This window comes from Erithacus rubecula, assembly GCF_903797595.1.
Source record: "Erithacus rubecula genome assembly, chromosome: 18".
Classification (NCBI taxonomy): Eukaryota; Metazoa; Chordata; class Aves; order Passeriformes; family Muscicapidae; genus Erithacus; species Erithacus rubecula.
In genome coordinates, this window is record NC_136670.1 from 11327027 (window position 1) to 11354042 (window position 27016).

The window sequence follows — 27016 nt, forward strand, 5'->3', positions numbered from 1 at the left end:
TTTGTTAGTTTAATTTGAAAATTCACATCTGTTTTATACAAACTCCATGAGTATTTTAAACTTCAGCTATAAATGCTGTTAAGACATCATTTGCTGTTCACAGAATGGTTTATGATTGGGATCACGTACTCCCTTCTTGAATCAGGAAATTAAGCCAGAAATCTTGATAATTATCTCTGAAATCAGTGATAAACTGAGTCTCATCATCTGTGAGCTGGGCTCTGCCAAGGGTTCCAGGCTGCTGGTCCCTCCCAGTCACTCCAGGAGCTCAGGAAGAGGAATGTGCTGGGAATCCAAAGGTACCAGCCTCAAGAGACAGGGAGAGCTTTGGCATTACAGGTTTATTTTTTTAGCTTGTCTGTTTGTAAGTAATTAGTTTGTTTTCAAAATCTTCCTACTTCCCTTTCCCCAAACTAACTTAAACCCATGCAAGCATCCTGTTTAAAAGTAAATAAATAAACAAAAAATCTAGCTATGTAATCAAATCTCAAGTATGTTGCTTATGTAAGTGATCTGAACTAAGTGAGCATGAAAAATCCAGAGTTCTGGCATTTTATACCATTAAGTTCGAGGTTTCAATTTTTAAAAGATTTTCTCTTTTGTTTGTTGGAGAAGACATTTTTGAAAAACAATTACTGTACAGAGATAGAGCATTTTGAGATATTTTCTAATCTCCTTCCAACACTACAAGCCCCTGTCTTTGGGAGTATATTTAGACTTTCTTTCCTCTTCTCAGAGTTACTCAGAATCTCTTGAATCTGTAAGAAAGTCCAGGGTACTTTACTCTTCAGAAACTGAAGCTTCAGCAATACAGGAAACTGAACCAAACTTTTTAGGTTTAATCCTGATAGATATTTTCCATGATGATTTAAGAAGTCACCATCTCTTTCTTTGATTCATAGCTGCCACTGAGGAGATGCTGATAATTCTCCACCTTGAATAAGCCAAAAAGTTGCAGTTGAAAAAAGCTGCATCTTGCATAAGCTTTAGTGCCCAGGTTCACTGGTATTTTGAAAAATGACTTTTTTGTCCAAGCTCAATGATCAGAGTTAAACTCCAGTGGTCTTACAGAATGAAAGCTCTGTCTTTGTGGCATTTGAAATGCATGGTTGGTTTTATTTTCCTCTTAATTTTTGTATGCTGGCTGTATTTACATTTTATGCCCAGATGGTTTTCTTTAACTTCTTAGTATAACTTACATGTAACATCTTGCAAAAGCTTTGTTTTCTTGATTTATGCCTCTGTGTTTGAATAGTTTGAAAACTTTGTTAGGGCACCTAATGGGGAAACTGTTTTTTTAGCACTGTGGATGGCTGTTCTCTGTCAACACAGAACTGGAAACTTGTGGTTTGTGTGTGTTGTTGGACAGGATTACAGTCATGTCATGCTGGGGGTTTAGATTTTTATCCTTGAAGAAGCCTAAAACCTTTACAATTGAAAATATTCTTTCTTAGCACATTAATAGCTCTAAAATCAAGGATCAAGTAAGCAATTTATATTTTTCATAAGGAAACCAATTTTTTCAATATAATAAAATGCCATAGGAAATGCCAAGGCCTGTATGAAAAAGATAAAGAGCAAACCTATTAGATCACACCTTATTAGGTGTGATATGAACTACTCATGAAAGGAAAATCCTGCTTTAGGTAGAACTAGAAAATGTCATTGAGTAGAATAAAAGCCTGTAAATACCACTGGCTATGACCACCTGGTACATAGCACTACCTGAAAGAAAGGGTTGTAAAGAAAAATTAATAGAAAATTCTAAAATTACATTGCAATCTGATGTGCAAGTCAGATGTCCTACATTGTAAGAGATAATTCTGCTCTATGAGTAAAAGCACCTGCTTTATTACAGAGCAGCCTAAAAAATCAGGATGTACAGAAATCCATGGGATTAAATTGAACTGGCAGCTGAGGGTGTTCTCAAAACAAGTAACAGAGGTTTTCTCTCTCCTGCATCTGGGGAGGGCCTGAGGGCTTTTGAGATTACTTGAAAGATGAAGTAAAGCTGTGAATGAAATTATGCAGCTGGCACAAGGAATTGATTTCTTATCAATTGTGACTATGCCAGTTATAAAGTGGTTTAGCTGCAGTGACTAACAGGTATTTCTGTTCCATTGTTGAACAGAATGAACTAGAAATGTTCATCAGCAGTGGAGTGCTCTCAAAAGGTGCTGTTGCCAGAGTTCCATTTCTTTAAGGGGAATGAAGAGTAGAAAAGTATCTTGTTTTTGTATAATGTGTATGTAGTAGAAATTAGGCCTGGTACATCCAATTTGCTGTAAAATTGCCACCTAAAGTGCTGAAGTCTGAGCTGCATTGGTAAAGTGAATATATTGGCATTTACACCTTTCCTGCCCACTGAGAGCTTTTCATAGAGGAAGGACTTGTGTGCAGCCCCAAGGAGATGAAATCTGTTCCCTCCTTTCAATCTGAAAATCTTTTCATATAGATTTATTTGCAGCTCACACCCCCTTCAGCCAGTGCTTAGAGGAAAATACAGTGTTAAATTCACTACTTTGGTGAAACGTCATTAGAAAAGTTGGAAACAGGAGTTTTCACTAAATCAGGATTTGGAAGTTTTGTAAATCTGATCTCTGCATTCATCTCAAACACCAACATGTGTCAACACGAGAAACAACCTGAGGCATGATGGCATCTGCAGCTTTGAGTGGAAGAAAAGTCTGATTTTCATTGATCACAACTTTTGTGCTTGCCAGGGTCATACAGCCCTGCAGACCAACACTGGTACAGTATGAATTTTCATCAATCTTATGATCAATTAATTTAGTTGGAGAATTCAAATCCTTTTAGTCTGTTAAAAAAACTATTAGGATTTCATTGCTTATAGGATTTCTTTACAATCCTGGGGTTTTTTTTTCAGAATAGCACACGATTTCCCATAACAACAGGAAAAAAAGACTTTTAAGCTGAGGATCCCTTGAAGCCATTTTACTGCATTCTGTATTAATTTATTTTATTTTGGAGTTGTGTTTAATGCAGACTTGTGGTCTGTTTTAAGTTGTGCTGTACTGTGAAACCTTTGTCTCCCAAATGATGTTAATTCTCCCTACATCCCATAACTGTGATTTTTCACTTGGGGGAAGGGAGTCTACCTGTGAATACATTCCAGTTCTGTCAGGCTCCCCTTAGGAACGCTGCTGGAACGCCAGCCCTGAGCCTTCCCAGAAGAATGTGGGATGAATTTAACTTTTCAGGGGGCAAAGATATTTGAAGCAATACAAGCTATGTAAAGAACTTAGGGATAGTCGACTAAATAGTTTTGTGTTGACTCCAGCTCTCTTATTGTCACGCAGTGATCAAGGGAGGGGATATTCATGTGAGGACACGTGAAAAAATGGCTCTTTCCCTTTGTATATCTTAGGGGCTTTTTTAGACTTGGCCTTACTGCAACATAGTTACTGTTGCTACAGTCCAATCTGGAATGTTTCCATCAGAAATGCTATTTTGATCACTGACTTCTAAATGGTTCATATCTCATTGTTCTGAAATTTGTCACATCCAGAGCTTGGGAGGCGAAGTAAATCCCATTTAATTTTAGATCGATTCTCTGCTATGCTCAATGCCAGATTTAGTTTGGTTTTAGTTAATATTTCTATCGATTTCTGAAGCCAGAAGCACCAGGGAGTGGCAGGGGTGGGTGGCACAGTCATCTGAATGGCTCAAGTCACCTGGCGTGGGGTGTGTGCCTTGCTTCAGACGTGTGTGTCACCCACAATGTCACCAGTGTCACCAGCAGGTGCTCTGGAGCTTCCCTCCAGGGAATCCAGGGCAGGCTGTGATTCCAGCCCTGGGACAGTCGATTCCAGATGCCTTCCAAGGGAAAGCAGACTGCATCCTGCCCTCCTGAGCAGAGGGATGGAGGAAGGTGTGTGAGAACTGCCACTTGTGGCACCACTGCAGTTCATATTAAAGGTCCAGCATGTCCAGAACAGCAGCTGGCTGTTCTTCAGTACTTGTTTAACCCTGAACAACACCTGGAACATATTGAACCCCGTATTGGTTCCCAGCAACAGAACCGTGCTGCTTTCAGCATCCCAGCAACATCCAGAACTCTCAGAATTCCCAAAGGCCACTGTAATAACACGGCAGGGGAGGGAAGGTGTCCTGTCCCTGGGAAGGTGTCCCGTCCCCAGCTGGCCCCGGGGACAGTTTAGGGCTGTAATTGCCGCTGTCGGGGCTGCGGCAGCACCGTGTGCCAGCGCGACAAAGGACAGCGACAGGAGAGCCTGGCCCGTTCCAGCAGGGAACGCGCTGCAGGGAGGGTGCTGCACCCTGCAGCTTCTGCAAGAACCACACCAACTCTGAGAGCAAACGAATGCACTCTGTGACCAGCAACTGGGAAAGTTATCCAACAGCTGAGGGAGCTGGGGGGGCTCAGCTGGAGAAAAGGAGGCTCAGGGGGAAACTTCTGGCTCTGCACAACTCCCTGGCAAGGAGGATGCAGTGAGCTGGGGATTGGTCTCCTCTCGCAGGTAACAAATGACAGGGAAAGAGCAAATGGCCTCCAGTTGCACCAGGGGAAGTTTAGATGGGAGCTTAGGAAAAAATTCTGCACTGAAAGGGCTGTCAAGCCTCACAAGTTGTTGAACAGAGTACCCAGGGGAGCAGTGGAGTCACCATCCCCAGAAATGTGCAAAAAAATGTGTGGGTATGGCACTTGAAGAGATATGGTTTAGTGAACAAGGTGGTGGTGCTGGGTTGATGGTTGGACTTGATCTTAGAAGTCTTTTCCAACCTTTAAGGTTCTGTGATTCACTCATTCTATATATGTATAGTCAGGTCTACCCTAGAAACTCTCTGTTGTTCCTATTGTCCAGAGGCAAGAACAAGATTTCTCTCCTTCTGGTCCCATTTTTTGCAGTGTCATTGTAATTAAACCAAGAATGGTGAGGATGTTTTGGTTAGAGGAGCTCCTCTTACAAAATGTGTTCTTGATGAACACAAAAGGGAACATCTGGTAGACAGAGCACACAGGCAATGCAATTGCATTTTATAACTGATCCAGCATGGATGAGTTTTCATAATGCATTAGTCACTACTGTGTGAATTAAGGTGGGGAGAAACAATGGATGTAGGCATAGGAAAGATGAGCATAGACATTGTGTGCATTTCCTGAATGACAGGGATATCCAGGGGAGGAACTGCCTGATGGCTTTCTCTGAAGACCTCCTGTGTGTAATTGTTCTGTACAGTGAGTGCCTGTGTTCTGACTTCTGTTCAATATCCCAGAGGAGGTATTTAGAAGATGTTACTGCAGTGGAACATTCTCTGGCTGTATTTTCCTTCTTTGCACTTTAAATCTTACAGGACCTATTGTTTCCCCAAAATGTTTTACCAATTCCTTTCCTTCCTAAAGGGAATTCTTCCTCTGAGCATTTCTTAGCAAATCCTTCATATCTTATGTTCCAATCAAGCTTTTCTCCTGGTTCTATTGGTACATTGCCACTGAATTTAACTGGACCACATTGGTGTAATTGAGAGCAGAAGATTGGTTCCTTTAATGTTTCTGCACAAGTAATCTGTTTCTCCAATCGGTATTTTTTCCACTGCTTGGAATTTCTTCAAATTTGTCAACATCTTCAGGGTAAGGAGGTTCTTCCAGTTCTAATACCACCTGAATTCTTTTTGAAGCACAGAACATGTTTCCACAGGCATGCTAATAATTATGGATATTTCCCTAATTCCACTTCTGTGAATATTGTCAAACAGTTCACATCTGCCTATCCACATCTGGTACAAATAAAAAATGGTTTGGTGTTTTTAATATCAAACATGTAATAATGACTATTTTGCTTTTGTTCTTACTTTTAAATCAAAGTTTGAAAATCCTTTTTCATATAATCTCTTAAGCCTTATAATACTGGGCAGGATGAGGCAGTTTTTTTATGCTTTACTTTGCTATATTTATTTTCTTGCTTCTGGACAACCAGTGATGTGAGGTCTGAAACCTTTGTATCATTTCCCTTTTCAATATATGCTCCATTTGGAGCTACCATAACCCATAACGAGAATCAAAAAAGTTACACAAAACTTTTCCATAAGTGGGATGATTTGGAAGCACTTGTGAGCTGCAGAGGCTGTGATGGCTTTTTGTATTTTCCATTTGAGGAGCTCAAGTGCAAATGATTCCCTGTGAGCAACGGGAGCACTAACTGGCTTTGTAAAGCTAATGGTTGAATTACTTTTTAAGGAGTGTAATTTTACCTGTTCCTCCTCCCAGCCAAGACACAAACATGTATGTGCACAGAACCCTCTGAATTGCTGCTTGTGCCAATCTCGTAATTGCATTTGTACTTACAAGTTTGGAGATTTGAGGGAACTGTTACAGTCCTGGCTCAGCTTCCCAGTGAAGTATTGCTCTCCTTAGACTGTGGTTTCCTAACACAGGTGGGAACAACCCTGGCTCCCTTTTCCCCATGTAGTTCCTCACCTCAGTTGCTGCCAAAGCATGTTATGGAAATCAATTTTTTTTTTTTGTATTAACCATTTTGATGGAGACGATGAAATCTCTGTAATGGCTTCTTTTTACAGAGGAGAAAGGGCAGCAGCTTAGCTGAATGATCCTGTCATACTCCTAGTTGTGTGTTTGAGACAGAATGTTTAATTTGGGCATGTGCAATGAAATAAGGATGTTTTCAATAAAAACTGACCGTGATATGTATAGTACAGAATGATAAATTATACATTTTTAGATACAAACACTGATTATAGCTGTATCAGTGTAAAAAGAGATGGGAGGGCTGTTGATGTGACCTAAATTTTGCCCTGTGAATACCTCTGTAATGTGCAAGAGGCTTTGCTTTGCAGAGGTTAGGTGTAAAGCAGAAAGTGTAATTGAAGCCTGACTCCATCAAGGCTTAACTGCATGTGCTGGTCCAGAATGTCTGACCTCAGCAGCAGAACCTCAGTGGCCATCACAGTCAGCTGGAAAACAAGACCACAGGAGGTTATGAAACAGCTCCCATGGCTCTTATCCAATCCCTCCTTTTATTAATGGGATAAGAATCTTTAAAAAGAATCAGAGTCTAATGTATCCCAACTAGCTCACTCTGAAACACTTCCAGTCCTGGCTGGATTAAGAACACGCTCCTGGAGTTATACTCAGCACTGCTTGTTATGTCAATCAGTAAATCAAAACCATGCAGCAGATGCATGTGCACAAACCTTGTGATGTTTAAAAAATGGATTATAGATTAATGAATCGACTCTGTGAGAATCACCTTGTTTAGCATTGGGTTTTGAACCCTGGCAGTTGTTAGGGACTGGTAATCAGATTTTCATAGGGAGGGGTTTAAAGCTACAATAGCCTATACACCCATGGCACAAGAATTCTCTTTGACTACTTTGCAAAGCACCCACAAATTTGTTCAAGTGAATTCATCCCTTGTTTAACCGGCTCTTGCCCCTCTAAATAAATGCAGAATATATTCAGGCAGTTGTCATGAGTAGTCAATAGGTACTTTGACTGTGAGAAAGAAAACCATTTTTTTATGTTTAAGTACTTAAGAGGATGGCTTATAACCAAACTGTGGTAACATTACAGCTCTCTGGAAGACACAGCCTCTAAGTACTTGTACGTGACATTTATCCAGTTCCACCAGGACACTTTAAATCAGCTGTTAAAATCTCAAAGTATTTTAAAGTTTTTTTAAATAACCACTATTGACCCTTTCATCCATGTGACTCATGGAATGCTGATAGTAAATGAAAAATACAGGCCAGAAGTCCTAATCTGTGGCCATGATTCCACACCAATCCTTAAGGTAAAATTAATTGTTTAACAAAGCTCCTTAAACACAGGAAAACTATTACAAGATAAACACTGATGAATGGGAACAAATTTGGTTGTGCAAATAAAACCTAGGCAGGAAACAAAACCAGGTTTAGGTGTGTTTTCAGGTATCTCTCCCTGTGTGTGTCAGCAGGGCATATACTGAAGCACTAAATATATTAGGAATTGTGTTATGGGGAAGATGCTGACAAACAAAATTTTATGGGTAAAAATAAGACTGGAAAGTCTTTTCCAGCCCTAAATAACATGATGCTGTATTGGGTTTGTGTGGCAAGGTTTCAGTAGTGGGGGGCTGCAGGGGTGGCTTCTGTGAAAAGCTACTTCAAGTTTCCCCTACAGAGCCAATTCCAGCAGCTCCAAGCCAGAAATTTTATTTGAGGTATATCTTTGTATTTGCTGGGGCTCTCAGGCTTGCTCTGGTTGGTTCACACCTCTCACCCACCTTTGTGTAAGAATTGGGGTTTGGCAGGAAAATCAAGTATCAATATTTAATAAGATCTACTAGAAAAGTCTGGAAGAATAAGAAAAATTGTGTTCCCAGTTAAAGAAGAAAAATCTGAAACATCCACTAATTTGCATCTGCCTGGGTAGATGTTGAATATAGACCTTATTAGTAATCAGCATTCCTTATTAATTTGCTTCCTTCACTGGAAGGAGGATAAGTTGATGAGGTGCATTCATGTGCAAAAGAACTTCAGCTCTGCTCATAGCAAAGAGATGATCCATCAGAACTGCTGCTGGCTTTGGAGGAGAAAGAAACACGGATTTTTCCCTCTGTGCCTGGTGCCCTCCTGTGGTTTTTATGCTCAGCTACTTGGGAGTGAATTAACCACATCAGTGGCTGATGCTTGTGCTGTGTAAAAGGTACAGAAGAATTTGTTTAAATATTTTTTGTGAGCACAGTTGTGTTCTGGAAAGCTGGAATAGAGTTTTCCATACAGCCAGTTGGATTTGGATGTGCAAACTCCCTGAGTTCCCTAACCTAGACCAAGAGCTTTTCCCCAGTCCTCACACACAGGTACCTGAGTCAGATCTGGCTCAGACCTGGCTCAGACCTGGCTCAGACCTGGCTCAGACCTGGCTCAGATCTGGCTCAGACCTGGCTCAGATCTGGCTCAGACCTGGCTCACACCTGGCTCACACCTGGCTCACACCTGGCTCACACCTGGCTCACACCTGGCTCAGACCTGGCTCAGATCTGGCTCAGACCTGGCTCAGATCTGGCTCAGACCTGGCTCAGACCTGGCTCCAGACCTGCCTTCTGCACTGATCCTGTTAAAATGCCACCGTGGATCTATTGCAATTTTAAAGAACTAATGTTAGGTCAAATTGTTACACAGGGTAGGGAACTAAAGAGTCAAGGATTACTTCAGTCAGGAAATGGAGTTTAAAATTTACTTTCCCAGCTACCTTAATCTTGTCCCATATTTATTCCAGCTACAGCTGCAGAATGACAAAGAAATTTCCATACTTCATGCTGTAAAATCTATGCAGGATAGAAATTTCTTTGCACAGCACTTCTGAGTCTATCATTAAAATATTTCTAAATTACTTATCTAGAAATTCCACTTTAAAATACATCATTTAGCCACATACATTATGCAGAAAAACTTTATGTAGAATATTCCTTACATGTGCATGTATTATATTAACTAGCTCTTGCACAAACAAGAGGTGAAAATTGTTGCTGTGGAGGTGCTGGTGTGGTTTGGTGCAATGATTTATGTACTGTGCTTTCTAAAGGTGCTTGGCCAACAGCCTTGCTGGGAACACTGATCTGAGGATCTCTATGTGCTTTTTGCTTTTCCTACAAATTCAGAATTCAGGATTTGGCACGGGGTTTATCTCTCTGAACTCTTTGGGCATTTTTTACACATAAACTATTTTTTTCCAGATAATTTGAACTAGATTTCTTTGCATGATCTGTTTAATCTTTTATCTGAACATGACTAAAAAGCAAATCCAAATATCCCATGCAGGTTAATCCATTAATCCCTATGTGTGAATCAGAATACAAGAACAGTAGAAGTTTAATTACAGAATTTGAACTATAATGTAGAAGTGGAATGGTTTTAGTGTTCATCAGTTTAATCAAGCAAGTGAATACACTTGGTCAAATTGAAATAGCTAATTATTTATTCACATAGAAACCAGTAAATTTTAGGTTTTGTAGCACAAAACTTGTTAAAAAAAGAAAACAAGCTATGCCATATAGGTTATTTCCCCTCCATAAAATGGCATCATTGCAGTTAAAATTACAATAAAAATGAAACATTCCAGATGACATCAGTTGGTGCACAATGTGACAAATATAATGAGAAAATCCTTGTCAGAAATTTTACCACAAGGAAATACCAATAGCTAACACCCATATTCTCCACCTAGAAATCAAGAATATTTGAGTAGATCTTGGCATAAAAGGCACAAAACACAAAGCAAAGCATGCTTGTGTCATTTCTCACACAGAAGCATTGACATTTGTGCAACATGGAAAAAGACCAGCATTTTTCCAGACTCTTCCAATATCACAAATACTGAGGGAACAGATCTTCCCCTTAATGCTCAGTGTGTCACTCCCAGCACAGAGGCAGTGACTACAAGAAACAGCAATACAGAGACGGGAACACATCTGTACCCTTCCAGGAAATCTGAGCTGAGGAGCTGAGGAAGCTGCTGCAGTTGTATTGTTGAATTAACCCAATCCACTGCAGGCTTGGAGTAACACACCCACGGGCAGCCAGCACTTGTGGGAATTGTGAGACTGGCAGGAGCATTAGCAATGCTGGAAACCTGTCAGGAACACAGGGCTGCCTCTTGCATTTAAATGTGCGATGCCAGCCTCAAATGAGCATTTTTAAAAAAAGGTTGAGACCTTGAAAGGAAGGGCTCTTCCAAAGAGGGTGTTGCCTCTGGCACAGAGGAATGGCTTTGCTGATGTTAAGGTGTTTCAGAGCTGGGGATCAAAGATCCCTGGCATTTCCTGCTGCAGCAGCTGGCACACAAGCCTGGCAGCAGCCTCTTGCTATATTTCTATAACCAGCCTGTCCTCATCATCACTGCTCGTGTCATCGTATTCCACCCGTGTTTGCTTCCTCATCATCTCCAAACCTCTCTTTTTGTATGTCTTGGGGGGTGTTGCAGAGTAACTCTTGAACTCAGGAGATCTCAGAGTAATTGAGGGCTTTTTAAAGGTAGAAGTAGCTGTTCCATGTGGCCTTCCATAGGGATTGGGCTGCAGGTGGGACCTGTTCTTGTCTGTGCTTCCATGCAGCTCCAGGAGATGCTGGGAGAAGTTTTTCCTGTGTGAGTCTTCTCTGCTGGGTAACTGAGCCTTCCTGACTGTCCCAGCTACAGACTCTGCTTGTGGTCCAAACAAACGTGAACACCCTGGCTGGGAGCTGGGAGCCGAGTTTTCTTTGGGAGGTGAATGTGTGTTTTCTTCACTTGGACCCTTCTCCCTTCCAGAGGCCTGGATCCCTGGGTCTGATATTCCAAATATTTGTCCCTCTGACTCTACCCTCAATCTGTTTTCCTGGCTTGTTCCTGGATGTGAGGAGAGAGGAGCAGCAGCCTGTGGGTTTGTGCTGTCAGGTTGCTCACCTGTGCCTGTGTTTGCAAACTCAGGACAAGACCCAAAGGAAGCTGCCAGGGGGTCACTGCAGAGGCTGGGCTGGGATTGCCCAGGCAGGGCTGGCTGGAGCACCAGGGGCTGTGACACCCAGCAGCAAATGGCCACGTCCCTGCTGAATTCCTGCAGGGGAGTGTCAGCTGGGGAGGAAAAGGAATGAGCTGTCACAGCTATTCCCAGAGGAGATGGAATATTCTGGACAGAGGCATCTGTTCTTGGGTGTTCCCTGATTTGCCCAGAAATGTCCTGTAAGAATTAGGAGGAGAAAAAATTTACATATAAAGTATTCAGTCCAGAGCAATTTTATCCAATTGATGCAAGTTTAATTGTGTTTTAGCTAATTTTAACATTATTGAGTTTTCATTATATTTTAACCCCCAAAAATACCTTTAATACATTTTTAAACATTTTTAACCAAAGTCTGTGATACAAAATAATTTCAACTTCAACTTTAAAACAGCTGAATATAATTCAGGTTTTAATTAACAATTCTTTTTTCTGTTAATATTAAATAATACAGGAATTAGGGTACAATACCTACTTTTTTATCCATTTTGTCTTTTTGTTTAACATGGTTTAGGTTTTCAGTACGGGAAGATATTCCTGAGTTATTCTTTGCTTCTTTTTTCCTTCTGCAAAGTTTGTCTGAGGTGGAATACGATGTGTCTTTTTGCTGGTGTACACAATTTTCTATTGAAAAGAAGTTGGATAAACTTTTACTTCAATTTTTATTACCCCACATGCTCAAACTTGCTAGATTTCTCATCATATCACTGAAATTACAACAATTTTCACACAAATATTCCAAATATTTACCTTGTATCTTGGACTGAGGAGGATGGCACTTCTTATGCTTATTAAATCTGGGAGGTTGGGATGAGCAGCCCTTTCTCAAAGCATCCAGAGCTCTGTTGGAAAAACAGGGCCTCTTGCTCAGCCTGTTCATTTTCAGCTGACCAAATCCATGGATGTGCCTTCCTCTGTACCTGCAGTGCCAGGGGCATTGAGGGGATTAAAAAATGGGAGATGTAAGAGCAGCCAGAGGAGAATAACATCACCTCATCAGGTGTATCAGAGTCTGACAGCAATTTATTGCTGGGAAGGAGATGCTTGTTTATGTCAATGCAAAAAAAACCCAAATCTTATCTTTTTTTCTTTGCAGGATTCAGTAAATCCTTGATTTTCTAAGAGGAAAGGATTAAGGAATAACAGATTCTTTTTCTTATATCTGGAATTTTAAAACAATATACTTCACAAGGATTTGAACCACATAAGAATCGCCTGACTCTGTGTGGTTGTTGGATTTTTTCCTTTTCACTTCTTGAGTGTTACCTGTTCATCATCACTAAGGGATGACATAAGGATTTTGGTTATGTAGCAAACCCACACTGAATAATCCAACTCTGCTTTATTTTCTACTCTGGCTCCATCTTTTACTAACTATGAATGAGTGACACTAAAGTTCAGTCCCTAAATCAATAGACTGTCACTCTCCACAGAGCAAGACATAAATCTAAAAGGATGCACTCATTCAGGTTTTTTTGTGTATTAGAAATTTAAACTACATTTGGTGGTTACCAGTTGGACCAGTTACCTACTAATAATAGGCATGACCTGAGCTTTCAGGACACTGTGCTTAATTAAATCCATGCACTTATTTGATACAAATAAATTTGATACAAACAAATTCTGAGACCGGCAGGGAAAAAAACACAACAACAAAAAAAAATACCTGAAAATCAAACTATAAAAAAATCTAAAAGAATGTTACTCAGCTGGGTGACATAGACCTGAGTCCTCTATTTCTGTTCTTATGACCCTTCAAAATTGCAGTGCTGCTTGCTGAACTAGACACGGTGATTAAGTTACTGACACTGATTTGTCCTCAAGGGAGTCACTCTGTCTGATTTTGGTCATGAAATAAGGAGGGGTGTATGCACACAATATGTGTTCCTTACTGAAGCAATTCATCAGACATCCTGCTGTCCCACACTCCTGAAAGATTAGAGGGTAAATGTTCCACTGATATGAATTCCCATTGAAAGGGGGGAGCTGTGCTGATTGAGACAATGTGCCCTTGATAATTTCATGCTCGAATTCTTCCTGCTTTTTTATTTAAACCAAATGATCCTTTGAACTACAGATTGTGTTAAACTTGATATTTATTCTTCTGCCTTCTCTGGTGAATACCAGTTCAGGATATGGATCTTCTAAGGACAAAAGGCCTCACACACTGCTCTGAGCTGTGACAGGATTAATAGCAGAAGCATTTTAGTTCCCTTCAAACAGAAGTAAATGCTGACAATTTTGACAGATAAGAGTAATTTCTAAATCATAGAGAGAGTCCACTGACCAGGCATCATCTTTCTGTGGGATATGTCTGCTTTGCTTAGAAAAGTCTGTTCCTAATAGTAAACAACATATTGATCTTTTTATAGCTTACCTTTGGGGCCCTGCTGTGGTAGAAGAATAGCTCTTTCTGAGAGATTTTTTTTTTTCCCCAGTTTTAACAAGGGTGAATTTTGGGCATGATTTTTTATTTTCTGTGGAGTTTTTACACCACACATTACAACAGAATTATGTCTATATCCAGTGAACCTGAAAGCCATACTCCTTACCATTTAGGGGTTACTTTAATCCTTTTCTGTTTGTGGCTCCTCTTGAGTTTATTTGTTGAGAGTTTTTCCTTTTTGCAAACTACTGTTTTCTTCTTTTGCTCTGAAATATTTTTGAAAGAACCACCAGGAACTGCTGAGCTTAACTGTTGAGAATATTGAGAAAAAATTAAGTACATGAAAACTGTGAATTACATTGACTGGGAGGTTGGAATCTCTGGACTTTTTAAATAGCCCTGAACTGCATAGGAGTTAAGTAGCACAACTCTGTATTTAAGTCTTACTCAAAGTCTAAGTCAAATATTCATTTAGAATAAAACCAATGAAATACAGATGCTATTAGAGAAAATATTTTTTAAATCCCCATAAAGGGAGAAAAAAAAATCAAGAAACAGAAATTCACTCTTCTCACTATCAGCATTCTGAAACGGTCCATTTAAAGAAACTTACATATTCACACAGAAATGTGTCCTTCTGATGCATCAAATAAATATTAGACTTATGTTATAAAAACATAAATTGTAAATTCTGTATCAGCAAATGCCTGTAAATGTCCATAATTACACTTCTGATAATTATTTCATTTTTCTAATAGGAAGGTGGAGGTGGGCTGCCAGCCAATAACACCCCCTCAAGAAAGCAAACAGAATTATTAATATTACCTCCTGCATCTGGTGTCCTTTAGAGAAGGATGAAACCAACGTTTTTAAGCTCGTGTTTGTTAAGCCATACGCCACAGTCTTGCCAATGTTGCTCATTTTGACAATGGAGATGTCGCACTTGGACAGGGTGCACTCGCTGCTGGGCTGCCTGTCCCAGGAGGGCAGGGAGGGCAGGGCAGGGGCTGCAGGGTGGCTCTGCCCCGGGGGCAGCACCAGGTCACTCAGGCAGCACCAGGTCAGCCGGGGCTCGGCACTGAGCGAGGGGAAGGGGCTCCTGGAGCCTGCTGCTGGAGAGCTGCCACAGCAGCTGCTCCTGTGACTGTGGGGCAGCACTGGCAATCCTCTACAGTGAGTGCTGAGACTGTGGCAGTAGAAAGTGCCAAAAGAATGGCAAAAATAAGTGGGGTTGTCTCTTGAGCTCTGGGAATGCTGCAGATCCTGCAGCGGTGGTGGGCTGTCCTTAAGGATGCATGGATTTCCTGCTCTGTCCCATCCCAGGATTGTTGGATCTGCACTTTTGCTGGAAACTGATGTCTTTATCAAAGAGTCACTTCCTGAGCAAAGGTGATGCAAAGTCTTTCTTTCATCTTTGATGTCAGCAGATATGAAAAAGCCACTTGTATACACAGAGGTAAAGCAGATTTTCTTCTTCGGAGTCTGTGTAGAGCAAGAACTTTTACTCATCCACTTCTCTTCTGTTTGCTTTTGATAATTTAATTTATTTTTGTTCTGTTTGTTTTTCCAATCCTCTCTTGCAATATCCTGCTGCTTGAAGTTTTGGTTACAAAAGGTGTTCTCTGCTGTGGTTAGGATACTTGTGGTTTCTGAGTTGACTGGTGAACAGAATCCTGGAGTTTTCCAGTTTGTGTGAAGATTCCACTGAATTTCTCCTTTGCCAGCTTTTTGTCTCACTTCACGTTTTAAAGGAGACCAAACCACATCACTGGAATGAGAATGGAGGGATGTGCCACTGGAAGAGCAGGGTGGGGTGGTTAAGGTGTCTGTCACAGGAGTGCCAGGTGTCATCTCCTGTTCAGATTGAAGCAAAGGTGACAGATCTGAAGCTCTCTTGTCCTGTGGCAATTTAAGGATATATTTTGGAGAGAAGGCATTTTGTTGTTGGACTGGACTTAAATGATCAGTTTGCAGATGATGGCTTTTAGAAGACACATCCACAGCATTGTCACTGGGAAGTGGCACTTTTTCTCCTGTTTTTACAAAATGTGTTTTGTCATCTCCACCTGTTGCATTGTGCAAGGCAAAACAGGTGGAATCACTTCCCCTTAATTCAGACCCTAAAAATCCCACCAGTGAAGCTTTTGAGATACCTGCAGGATATGAAAGAAGGTTAATGTCAGTGTAATTAAAAGCTTGTGTGGGAAGTTTGATTGTTTTCCTATATACCACATTCTCAGTACCTCCAGTGGCTTCATTAATTCCTATGCTTGACTTTTGCTCCTCTGCTTTACCGGAGAATTTCCCTGGAGCTGTGGGAAGACACTGAGTGCCAGTGCCTCTCTCTGCTTCACTTACTGCAGTGGTTTCACTCCTGGGACTAGGGCAGGACACGGAAATCACATTTTGTGTCTTCTCCACTTCAAATTTCAGCTTTTTCCTTTCTGATGGCAAAGTCTGGGGTTTCCCTGCAGTTTCTCTGTTGCTGCAATGGACCCATGGGGGCGTCAGGCCATGCTGGCCACTTTCCTTAGTCCCGTGATGGTTCCCATAGTTGTGTGAAGTGCTTTTACAATCTAATTCAAATGCACTGGATTCTTTCCCAGGGCTTGGTTTCTCCCTGTTGCTACTCTGTACTGGCAAGCAGTCATCATTCCTCCCGTGGCTGCTCAGCTGACACTCAGGATTTTGCAGCCTGAGCTCACCACTGCTTGGAGCCAGCAGTGTGCTGCTGCCAGCTGTGCATTTCTCCGTGTCACTGCCACTGAGCTCTCGGGAAGTTTGGCTGGTCACAGCTCCAGCAGCTATGGAATGTGATGTCTCCATTAGATTGGACACTCTGTCTGCAGTTTCCTCAGAGGACAAATTCTGCAGAACACGATTACCATCAGCAGAGGTTCCTGATTTACCCGTGGTTGAAGCCACTGTCACAAGGGAGGAAGGGCTGCCACTTGCAGAGCTCCTGCCATCTCTTTCCTCAGTTATTTCAGTGCTGCTGGCTGATTCCCTTGAATTAGGAGTCAAGCTTGTAATATCAGTAATCTTATTCTCTCTTTGTTTAATTTTCTTGGTGTTTTGACTGCTTTTCATTTTTTGGTAGATTTTCTTAAACGTTTCGTCTCCATACATTTGCCATTTTTCTTGAGAGAACATCTTCAACTTCCTTTGATTGTGTTTCTTATTTTTAGCACTGATTGCTTCTCCAACCCCAAGTTTTTTAGTCCCTTTCAGCTCCTCTGACAGAGAAGGATGATCAGCCACACTACTTAAGGGCAAATCATCCACTGCTGTTTGTCTGACTAGAGCCCGGGGATGGCTATTAGGGAAATCCACTGAATTTGCAGTGAGATCGTTGCTAGGCAGCAAACCAGCAGTGCCTGTGTTTACAGACTGCTTAGTAAGAGAAAGTGGTTTTGAGCCACCTGGTTTGTCATGTACCAGCCTCGCTCCCTCCACAACAGGCAAGGAGTTGCTCCGAGTAACAGGCACAGTGTCGATTGTTGTGGAGAACTGGGTGGGAACTGAATGGAAAAACATTGGCTTGCATTTCTCCAGGGGTGCAAAGGTAGATTTTGCTGAACAAAGATTCTTTTTCCTATTTACATCACAAGTTCTGATATCAAAATGGAAAGAGTCTTTGTATGTGTAAGGCATTGGCAGGTCAATGCTTCCCTGTTTAGAAAGGACAGTTTTTCTGGGTCTGACGTTGTCTAACTGGGTGTCATCCACCACACTTTTGTTGTGAGAAATAAGCTTTGAAATGTGTTCTTCCAGCCTCTTTTTCTCTAGCATCGAGGCTGTAGCTTTGTCAGCTGCCTCTGGCTTTGCAGTGCTTCCAGAGGCACACCTTGGGCTGCTGAAGGCAGTTTCATTCTCCAGTTCTGTGCTGTGCTCGTAGAGACTGTGCAAGGGGCTGGATGATGCCATCTGCTGCTCTGTGCTGTCAGAGCGTGACAGGTACCCCGAGTCAGTGCTCTCACACTTCTTCAGCTTGCACTCCAAGGGTTTGTAATCCCACTGCTTCTCTGAAGAGGTTGCCTGCTGCCTCTGCAGCTGAATGTGCTTATTGGCAGTCGGGGTTCTTTGCTCCTGCATCTTCTTTCTCAGACACGGACCATTTGGCAAAGCTCCTGGAGATGATAAACTTTGAGGTTCTCTTTCAGAATCCCCCTGAATACCCTTTGAACTCAATGATTGATCTGTTGTTTCTTGATTTTCTGAAGCAGCTGATGAAGAGCTTGTTGCTGGCAGTGAGAGCTCGTGATGTTTCTTAGTGTCTGTTGCTGCACTGGTCTCTGCACCGGGTGGTTTGATGTGTATCCCCTGGTCTTCACTGGTGCCACTCAAAACTTTGCTGCCTTGGGGAGAGGTGCTGCTCTCTGCTGATCTCTCATTTTGCTCTGCTGCCCCAGTGGTGTCAGAGTCCGAGGGCAGCCTGGTGTTGTTGACGTGTGTTTGAGTTCTCCTGTGTTTGTACAAGTTGCTCTGAGTTTTAAATGCAATGCCACAGGTGGTGCACGGAAAGGGCCTCTCCCCTGTGTGGGAGCGAATGTGTTTCTCAAGGACACTTGGCTTCAAGCAATCTCGTCCACAGTGTTTGCAGATGTATTTCCCAGACTTTTTTGATTTCCCCGGGCTTCCAACAGACGCATTTCCACAAGAACTTGGCGATGACAAAACTGGTAAAGTGCTGACTATGCTCAAGGTGAGGCTTTGCCCAAGCTGTTTGTGGAAGAGCGGCCGGGGCTGCTCCGCGCCCTCCGGAGGAGCGAGCGGGTTGAGGATGAGGGGAACGCTGCTGCCATCGAGGTGGACACAGCTCCTGGCGGTCAGCAGGGGCCCGTGGGGCTGGAAGCAGGCGGGCTGGACGGGCTGGAGCAGAGGGATGGTCAGGGCTTTGAGGTACAGGGGCTGGGGCAGGGCCGGCTGCGGGGACGGGCCCGGGCCGGGATCCGCCGCGCCCGGCGCCTTCGGGGCCTCCATGGGCTCATGGACCTGCGGGGGACAACACACAACACACACACTGCTGGATGCTGGAACAGCACAGACCCGACAGGCAGGCATTACACAGACAATCATCGCTTCCTTTCCCAATTAAACAGATTCATCTGATTCATCTTTCATTTCTCCTCGAGGAGTTACCGTCCAGCACAATGTAAGAACACTGAACGCTGCCCTTACAACCTCCACCGAGCACCCAAAGCACTGGCAACAAATCTCCGTTTCAGATTTGCAAATGGAGGCTCGAAGCACACCAGAAATAATACCATTTTAATTTTCTGGAACCATATTTCCATTACATATTTATATTATGTTTTTAAATTTCATTAATATTAAAAATTTTGAATAGAGAAACACAGAACAGCTGAGGTTAAAGGGGACCTCAGGACATCTTTAGTCCAAACACCTGCTCACAGCAGAGTCAGCAGCGAGGTCAGATGAGGCTGTCAGGGTGTTACCAGTGTGGTTTTAAAAACCTCTGGGGTTAAAAACTGCACAGTTTCTTTGGGCAACCCATTCCAAACACAGGATATTAAACATGCCTGCATATTATCTGTGCTCACCCAATTTAAGGGAGCTAAGGGCAAACACATTGCAACAAGTGGTGCAAAATGAAAATATGTGAACAAAATGAAACTCACGTCCTGTTTTACGAGTCAGATTTGCATAAATGTGTGTAAAGTAGAAAAGAGGGCATCATAGGAAAATAGTGTGAGAAATTAAAGCTGGCTTTTGTACAGACCAAATTATTTGGGTATAATTAATGGAGATAGTATGGTGTACAGCTTGTTTTAGATGCTTTCAATGCCAGGTGATAACAACTTCTAGACACAGTTTTTGAAAAAGTGAACTTACTCTTTTGAAACCTATCCTAATATATGCAGGGTTGGTGCTGGCCTAGACTACTTATTTCAGCAAAAATTTGTACTGTCTTTTTTTTTTTCTTAGAAACAAAGAGGAAACTATTAAAATAAGCAAGCTGAACATTTTCTTTGGAAGAGTTAGGGGCATGAGCATAACTCCTTGTAATCACAGTTTGGGTGAAAATCAGGTGATCTGTGAATGTTTATTTGATTCTTGCTCAGCTATGCTCACTACATGCACTGGCTGATATGAATAATGGGTTGTTCTTGTGCAAACAGCCATTAAAAACCCATTTGGAATAACATAATCAGTGTCTCAATTTGAAATCTGCAATTTGTTGCTCCACTGCATAATCTCTAGAGGTGTTTCTGTAACTTCCTTGGATCATTTTAATAGGTTATCATTACTGAGAAACAGTAAAAGAATTGCTTCAAAATGTGATTTGAAATTTTTACTGGTTCCATCCAAGAAAACAACATGTAAAATGAACCGATCCGTGCACAGCAAAATGTTAGATTTTGCCTTTTTTTTCTTCCTCATGAATATTATAAATAAGCTTAGTTTCCAAGCATGGACTTTTCTTATGTACTTCTGACATTTCTGTGTGGAATAATCACTTAAGTGGCTTTTTATCATAGGTAGTGACTGCAATGATAAATGTTAAAAGAATATAGATTGTTAAAGAAATGAAGTTATTATCCATATTGTGGAGTGTAGTTACCCCTACAGAATAAAAGTGATGTTATCAACATTTCAAGCCCATTTAAGATGGTTCCTAATTTATGCAGTCACTTTTAAATTTAAACACAGCATACAATAAGGGATAAGACATGAGACAATGATACAAACTAAGTATGCAGTAGTTTTTCCAAAATGCTAAAAAAAAAAAAAAAATAATAAAGTTTAGGGGGAAAAACATGCTGCAGAGAACAGACTCCAAGAAGAAAAGTGAAGCCTGAATACCCAGTAGGTAGAACATTTAACAAGTACCACATCAGACAGAACAAGTCTTTGCTCCCCTCCTTCCCCCAGAGAGAAATGTGGAAATACACTTCCACATATTTTACATTTCCCCCACCAGCCTGCTCCAGTGGCACAAACTGTTTCTCTCTGGTTTCCTCCTGGCCATGCAGAGCTGATGGGCCCTTCCAGGCCACCACAGACAGATGTTTTTTATAGGAATCCTGTGGTTCCCAAGTACCAGAGGCTCTGTAATTTCACTTAATGCTGTTAAGTTTCTGGGGCCCAAAAAACAGCCTGAGACTCATTTCAGTGTTCTGTAATGCTCCACAAAGAAAATACCTAAGTGGTGACAGAAAATTTAAAGGAAAGTTTTAAATAAAGCTCAACAAGTAAGATAATGGTGACACTTAATGTACTTTTAAGAATGTAATAACACATCTCTACCAGGTGTGGTAGTTTGCTGCTTTTCACAGCAAGAAAAACTACTTTCTTCCTGAGTGAAACTGCTGTGACTTGTATTCTGCTGGGACAAATACCATCAGGTTTTTCACATCTGTTATTTATATTCCAAAAAAGGTCACTGTATTTCTTTGTAGGTTTACAAAAATAGCTTATCTCAAACTAATCCTGCCCCAAGGCTGATTGGGGGCAGTCCTTGCCTAACGTGGAACTTCCTGTTGGTTATGCCTTGGGCTCTGTTACTGAGCATCCACCCCATGTTCTCAGCTGCTTGTAACTTGTGGCATTGAACTACCAGCATAAGAACTTGATCCTAATTAGATAAGGAAAATTTTCCAATAAGCAAAACTAAATGCAGGATTTGGCCAGCTCAAAACTTTCTAAATTGATTTCTTAAGCTATCAAAACTAAAACTCTGTTAAATACAATTATTTTGTTCCTGATTTGAAATTCTAACTTCAGGTACACACCATAGGCAGGTCTGTGAAACACTGAAAATTGGGGCAGCTTCAGATAAAAAATCATTGTAGCAGAAATTGTCTTAGTTATTTTATACAGTTTTTTAATACAGGATGTTGATTAAAAAACTCATTTTAAATCCAGTAAGTTCCATTTTTATAGACTTTTCCCCTGAATTCCAAACACATTTTATAAAACTTGTTTCATTTTGTCAGCGCTGTTATAATAATTTTGGACTACACAATCAAAAGATTTTTGTCTTCTGCATGGCACATGCAATGTTCTGACAACTGCCCATCATTATTAACCAAATCAATAACTAAACATAAACACTTATTTTCAGCACTTTTGTATCATTTTTTGACACAACACTGAGCAGAGCATCAGTCTCTAAGCAGACTTAGAGCTCAGTTGCTCATTCCCCCATCCTGATCTGCAGGTACAACCTGGAGACATGACAGAATTCCTTTATTTTTGTAACCCCACAGAAGCAGGTTATCAGCATTCTGGACATACACAAAATACTCAATTATACCTGCAGTCTTTACCTTTTATAAAAGCTTTTAGTGATCCCTAACTGAAATGCCAGGGAGCAGAAGTGGAAGTCGGAAAATAATTAAGTCTTTAGTCTGGAAATAATTTTAGTTCACATACCTTTGATTGATCCAGGAATTTCAACAAAAAAGTCTCATTTCTGTCAATACTTGATGCAAGCAGAGAGAAATGAGGACAAGGCTTGAAACAGATTAGAAGTAGGAAGTTGGTTTTTTCTTTCTGTTTTTTTAACATTGGTGTCACATTAACAACCTTCAGAAAACAGGAAGAGTTGACACAGAAGAAAATGAAGTGGCATTTCAATCTCTCCATGTCCTTTATCACTCTTTAATTAGGGAGCTCTAAACAGAATCTTCAAAATGTGAGGGGTTTGTACTCTGCTTACAATTGTATTGTCCTGAAATACAATGGTAGGGTTTTTTAATTTGTACTCCTAAAGCTGATTTTCTTTTAGCTTTACAGTAAAGGGCTCTCTTAAGATATGCTGGGAAAGAAAACAATGGTGAAGACACTTGCCACATATGAAATGCTAAACTTATCCAGTGTGGGTGCTGGCCACCAGCTCCTTCTAACAGTGCCCTTGGGGACAGGAGAGAGCAGCAACCAGCTGGGAAAATGCTCATTCACACAGTCACACACACCCAGAAATGTTAAAAGCATTTAGATAATGCTCAACAAACCTCCATAAGCTTGTGGCAAACTGCAGGGAAAACAGGGTAGGGCACAGTCAAGTGCAGTGAAAAGATAATTTTAAAAAATTTGATTTCATTTGTGGTTGAGTTCCTAAAGAGTGCTCAGGTACCACAGTGAACAGCACTGAGGGGTCCTGGCAGGGGCCACTCTTCTTTATGCAAACCCTTGTTTAAAACAGGGACTGGGATGGCTGCAACCTCTTCTGCTGGTAGACTGAGTGAATCCCAAACTGGAATATGCATTCCCAATAATGTTACAAACTTGGCATTTCTGGCCTGTATAATTCCTTAGGAACACCATATTTTGGAAGATACAGCTTTTCTTTTCCCTGTGATGAGCAGCTGCCCAGTTCAGCTGCTGCAGCCTGTCCCTGGTTGGGTAGTGGTGAAACTGTAACGTTATAATTGCCCAATATCCACTTCAGTGGGAGCTCTCTCTTTTCATAATTCTGACGACAGACTAGTGGTGGCCTCTGTGGATTTTCACTCCAAACAGCTTTATTGATCCTGGAGAGTTTTGCCTGTTGTTTGGACTGCTTTCCATTTATTTCTGGAGCCCTGATTTAGCAGGCCTCTAATTCTGGTGGTGGAAAAATATTTCTGTCTTGTTCTTCCCATCTTTCTTGCCTATCATGTAGTTATTCAGGGGGCAGAAAAGCTCTTAACAGGGCCCAGGATTGCTGCTTAAAGTCCTCCTGGTTTCTCCAGTACCCTGAAATGCTCCCAGTAATTGGTAATGGCACTGCAGACACTTAAAATCTGTGAATCTAGAAAATACTTGACATTCTGAACTGCTTTACAGTGACTCATGCTTCTGCTCTACAGACTCAGTCTGTCCAGATGGAGAGAATTACATGCAGCAAGTAGTTTCAGCTCTGCTGGGAGATACTTTCCTAAAGGAATGTGTTCTCACCTCTAAGTGAGATCTTCTGGAGGATTACTGCATGCTACAGTCAACAAACCAACGGGGAAAAAAGATGCACATCTTATAATAGAACACTGGCATGAATCAAATCATACAAACAGATGATTATGGGCACTTTACATAACCAGTCAAAATTAGTTTGTCTTCAGTTTGATCACATTTCTGGAGCCCATTATATTTTATTCCACTATGAGACTGACTATTATTAAGTTAAGGTGAATTTACTTAAAAGAGACACTTAATTTAAACAGTCCTAATAATTGCTGGACCTAGTAAAAATTGAAAACATGTATAAGCGTGTTTAAAATTCATTATTTAGATCACTCAGTATCAAATTCCAAATGTTAAAACAGCAAACTGCTTACCCTGAGAGGCTTAAGGAGGCAATAATTAATTAAAGCAAGTTACAACAAAAGCAATTGGCTGGCTGGATATTTGTCACTATCACAGAGGTTTCAGAGCTCAACAGAACCTTTTGAAGTTTGATCTGAAATCTCTAAATCTTGAGTGAGTGACTCTGGAATCAGGGTCCTTCACAGCATCCTGTGTTTCTTCCCATTTATGTGGAAGAACATGCTGCTGTAATGGCTAGAAGTAACAAAATATAGAGCACCAGTATTACACTGCATTAGCTCTGTTTGAAATTAAGTGATTTTTTTCTCTTTCTAAAGATCTACCTATGTGTGTTGCTTCCTCAGCTGCAAGTTTATTTATATTAATTTAAGTTCAAAATATTGTCCTGCTCAGAGAAACTCAGCTAACTTCAGCTATCTCAACACACATCAAAGCATTGATTTCAACTGTGCACAAAGCTGAGCCCAGTGCCAGGTGCTGCACAGGAGGCAGTTCTGGGGCTACACTCTTCTCTCAATTCATGTCCCCAGCAGGGTTTGAGGTGCTTATCTCACACACCCTTGGTACACATTTCTGTGTCCCAAGTGGAAAAGGTCCCATTCCAGCTGTTTAAAACCCTGCATCCTTCAAAGACACCCTACAGAGTTTTGTCAGGGATGTGAGCAAGTGAAAGCAGCAGTAGTAATTCTTCCTGTGCTGGTGAGGAAATAGATTCTGAAGATCCTGCTACTGTACATTTTAAAGAATTTTGCAAAGTTAAATGAAAAGAATGTATCTTCCAGGATTGCTAATTAATTTTTCCTGTGAGGGCAGTGATGCTGAGAGCAGCACACAATGTCTTACTGTCAGAGGAAGATACAGACAGTGGGATTATCATTTCCATTTGCTCATCCAACACTGACAGCCAGCACAACTCCCTTGACAGACCACACAAAACTTCTACTTCAAACTTAGCATCATAAAGTCATAGTGAACCACAGGGTCAGAAATAAACTTCGTGCAGGTACTTTAAACTCTCCTTCTGTGATGGAAGCAAAACGTTTGTGAGCGTACCCCAGGTCTGGAGTTTTTTAGTTCTCAATTCAAACAAGCAGAATGGAACTGACACATTTCCTGGTTAGCCCAGAAATGACTGTTAAACTTGTTTTACTTAAAAACTATTTCTGCCTTTGCTCTTGTCTCGGTTTGACTTCCTATCTTGAAATGTCTCATAACAGAAGGACTGAGTTCACCTCTCCCCTTGTTCTTAAGGGATGTGTCTGATCTCACAGCTCTGCCAGTCCCACCTGCAGCCTGCACACTGCCACTACCTCCTGAACAAAGCTGGGAGCCTCAGTCCCCTGCAGAATCAGGCTGAAAGAGCTTCATTCCATAATCTTTTGAAACCTTTAGAGTCCTTCCACAGTAACATCTTGAATTCTGACTTTGGGAAATCGTGCTGCTTGGTACAAGTCACTGTTCTGAAGTTTTGCCCTTCTTCTTGTGTTATTAAAGTACAAAGCCACTGAAAACCTGCTGGGGGAACTTTGAAATTCTTGTACCACATCCCAAGGACAAATATTTTGTATACTTCCACAATTGTATAACATCAGCAAAACTGGTTAGGTTGGGCTTTTTTAAACAATTATTTCTGTAAATACTGTACCAGAAGACAGTATTAAAATATTTTAGGAAGAATGGGATCTGCTTTTACCTTCCTTTTGTTCCAGAATAGCAGCAACTGGTTTTATCGTTATTATACAGTTTTCTATATTTTCCTAAGTTCCTTTTCTTGAATATCCATAAATAAAAGCATTTCAAAGGCTTAGATCAGTAAAAACATTGTTACCTAAAATGCATTTTAATGTGTAAGTAAAGTCTGTGTTGGCCTTTTTTACCTTTTCATGCAATTTGTGTCAAGAATATTTCCCTTTCTACTTCTTACACTGCTACTTTTCTCAGCTCCAGCCATAAGAAATGCTTTCTAGTTTATTGTATGTCTCTAGTTCAGATTTACATCACTATTTCTAAAAAGAAACAAATCTAACATATCCTGTTGGTTTTGTAACACGCTGGGTAGCTTGACAATGAGGAAAAAAAAGGATTTTTAGTGTTTAAAAACCTCAAAGGATTTTAATTCTTTTATCCTTTCATCAAATTTGCTCCTGTGCATTTCCCGTGTTAGGAAAGAGTTAACAACCTCGAGCCAGCAGACTGCAATCAACAGGTTGCTCTAACAGAAAAATAATAACCCTAATCCATCTTTTAAAGTTTAGAAGGTTGGACTAAATGATGAAAAAACACCGATTAAAGCCCTCTGAAAAGCTGAAGTGGGGCCAGAACTGAAATGCTTTGTGTTTTCTGAAAAAAAATCTTCCTCGTTGCTAAGTGAAAGAACCATCACAATTTAAAAAAAAATAAAATTGTAACTTTGCAATTCCTGTCTTGCCATCTAGAATTGAATTCTCTCTCTGTCCACAGAAAATGACAACAAAACACTTGCTAACCTTTAGGTGGCCAATTCACAGGCAGGTGGAGAGGTTCAGGTCCCTGGAATAGCGTTGAAACAAAAGAAGCATCCTGTTTTCTTTTTTCAGTGCCTTTCTCTTCTCCCTTTTTTTTAAGCATTGGAACAGTGAAGGGTGGGTGGTGGGGTGTGTGCAGAGAGAGCAGGGGGTGCAGGCAGCCCACGCTGGTGTAGGAAGAGTTTTAATGGCCGATGCTGGGAATGTGGTTTGCCTGCTACAGTGTCTGCACTACTGCAGCTCTGTGTGTGGGCGTAAAGAAATGACACGACTGGGTTTCAAACCATTACACTGAAGATTTGCAAACAGTTAAAAAAAAACCCAAAAAAAAACCACAACCC

The 27016-nt window shown here is 41.1% G+C and overlaps 1 protein-coding gene and 1 long non-coding RNA gene across 4 annotated transcripts in view; one reads left to right on the plus strand and one right to left on the minus strand.

Annotated features, from left to right (window-relative positions):
• LOC306809792 overlaps positions 1 to 27016 on the plus strand; it is a 47573-nt gene that overhangs the window by 5585 nt on the left and 14972 nt on the right. The gene's annotated exons all lie outside the window — the stretch shown is intronic.
• Positions 9939 to 26925, minus strand: ZNF831 (zinc finger protein 831). Of its 2 annotated transcripts, none has more exons than XM_079321662.1 (6): positions 26658 to 26925; positions 14725 to 18894; positions 14066 to 14208; positions 12264 to 12433; positions 11989 to 12137; positions 9939 to 11693 (listed from the first exon to the last, which is right to left on the minus strand). In XM_079321662.1, the coding sequence occupies exons 2-6, from the start codon at positions 18880 to 18882 to the stop codon at positions 10842 to 10844; spliced, it is 5472 nt and encodes a 1823-aa protein (XP_079177788.1). In that variant the 5' UTR covers positions 18883 to 18894; positions 26658 to 26925; the 3' UTR covers positions 9939 to 10841. The 2 variants fall into 2 exon arrangements, with proteins under 2 accessions (XP_079177788.1, XP_079177789.1); XM_079321663.1 differs by lacking the exon at positions 26658 to 26925 and adding an exon at positions 22300 to 22410.

Bases quoted from the DNA above. Each gene is read 5' to 3' on its own strand.
- ZNF831 (XM_079321662.1), bottom strand. From the start codon at position 18,882: ATGGAGGCCCCGAAGGCGCCGGGCGCGGCGGATCCCGGCCCGGGCCCG. The intron at 14,209-14,724 runs GTAATATTAATA...TATTCTCAACAG, and splicing joins AAGGACACCAGATGCAGGAG to TTAAGCTCAGCAGTTCCTGG. The intron at 11,694-11,988 runs GTAGGTATTGTA...TAATTCTTACAG, and splicing joins AAGACAAAATGGATAAAAAA to GACATTTCTGGGCAAATCAG.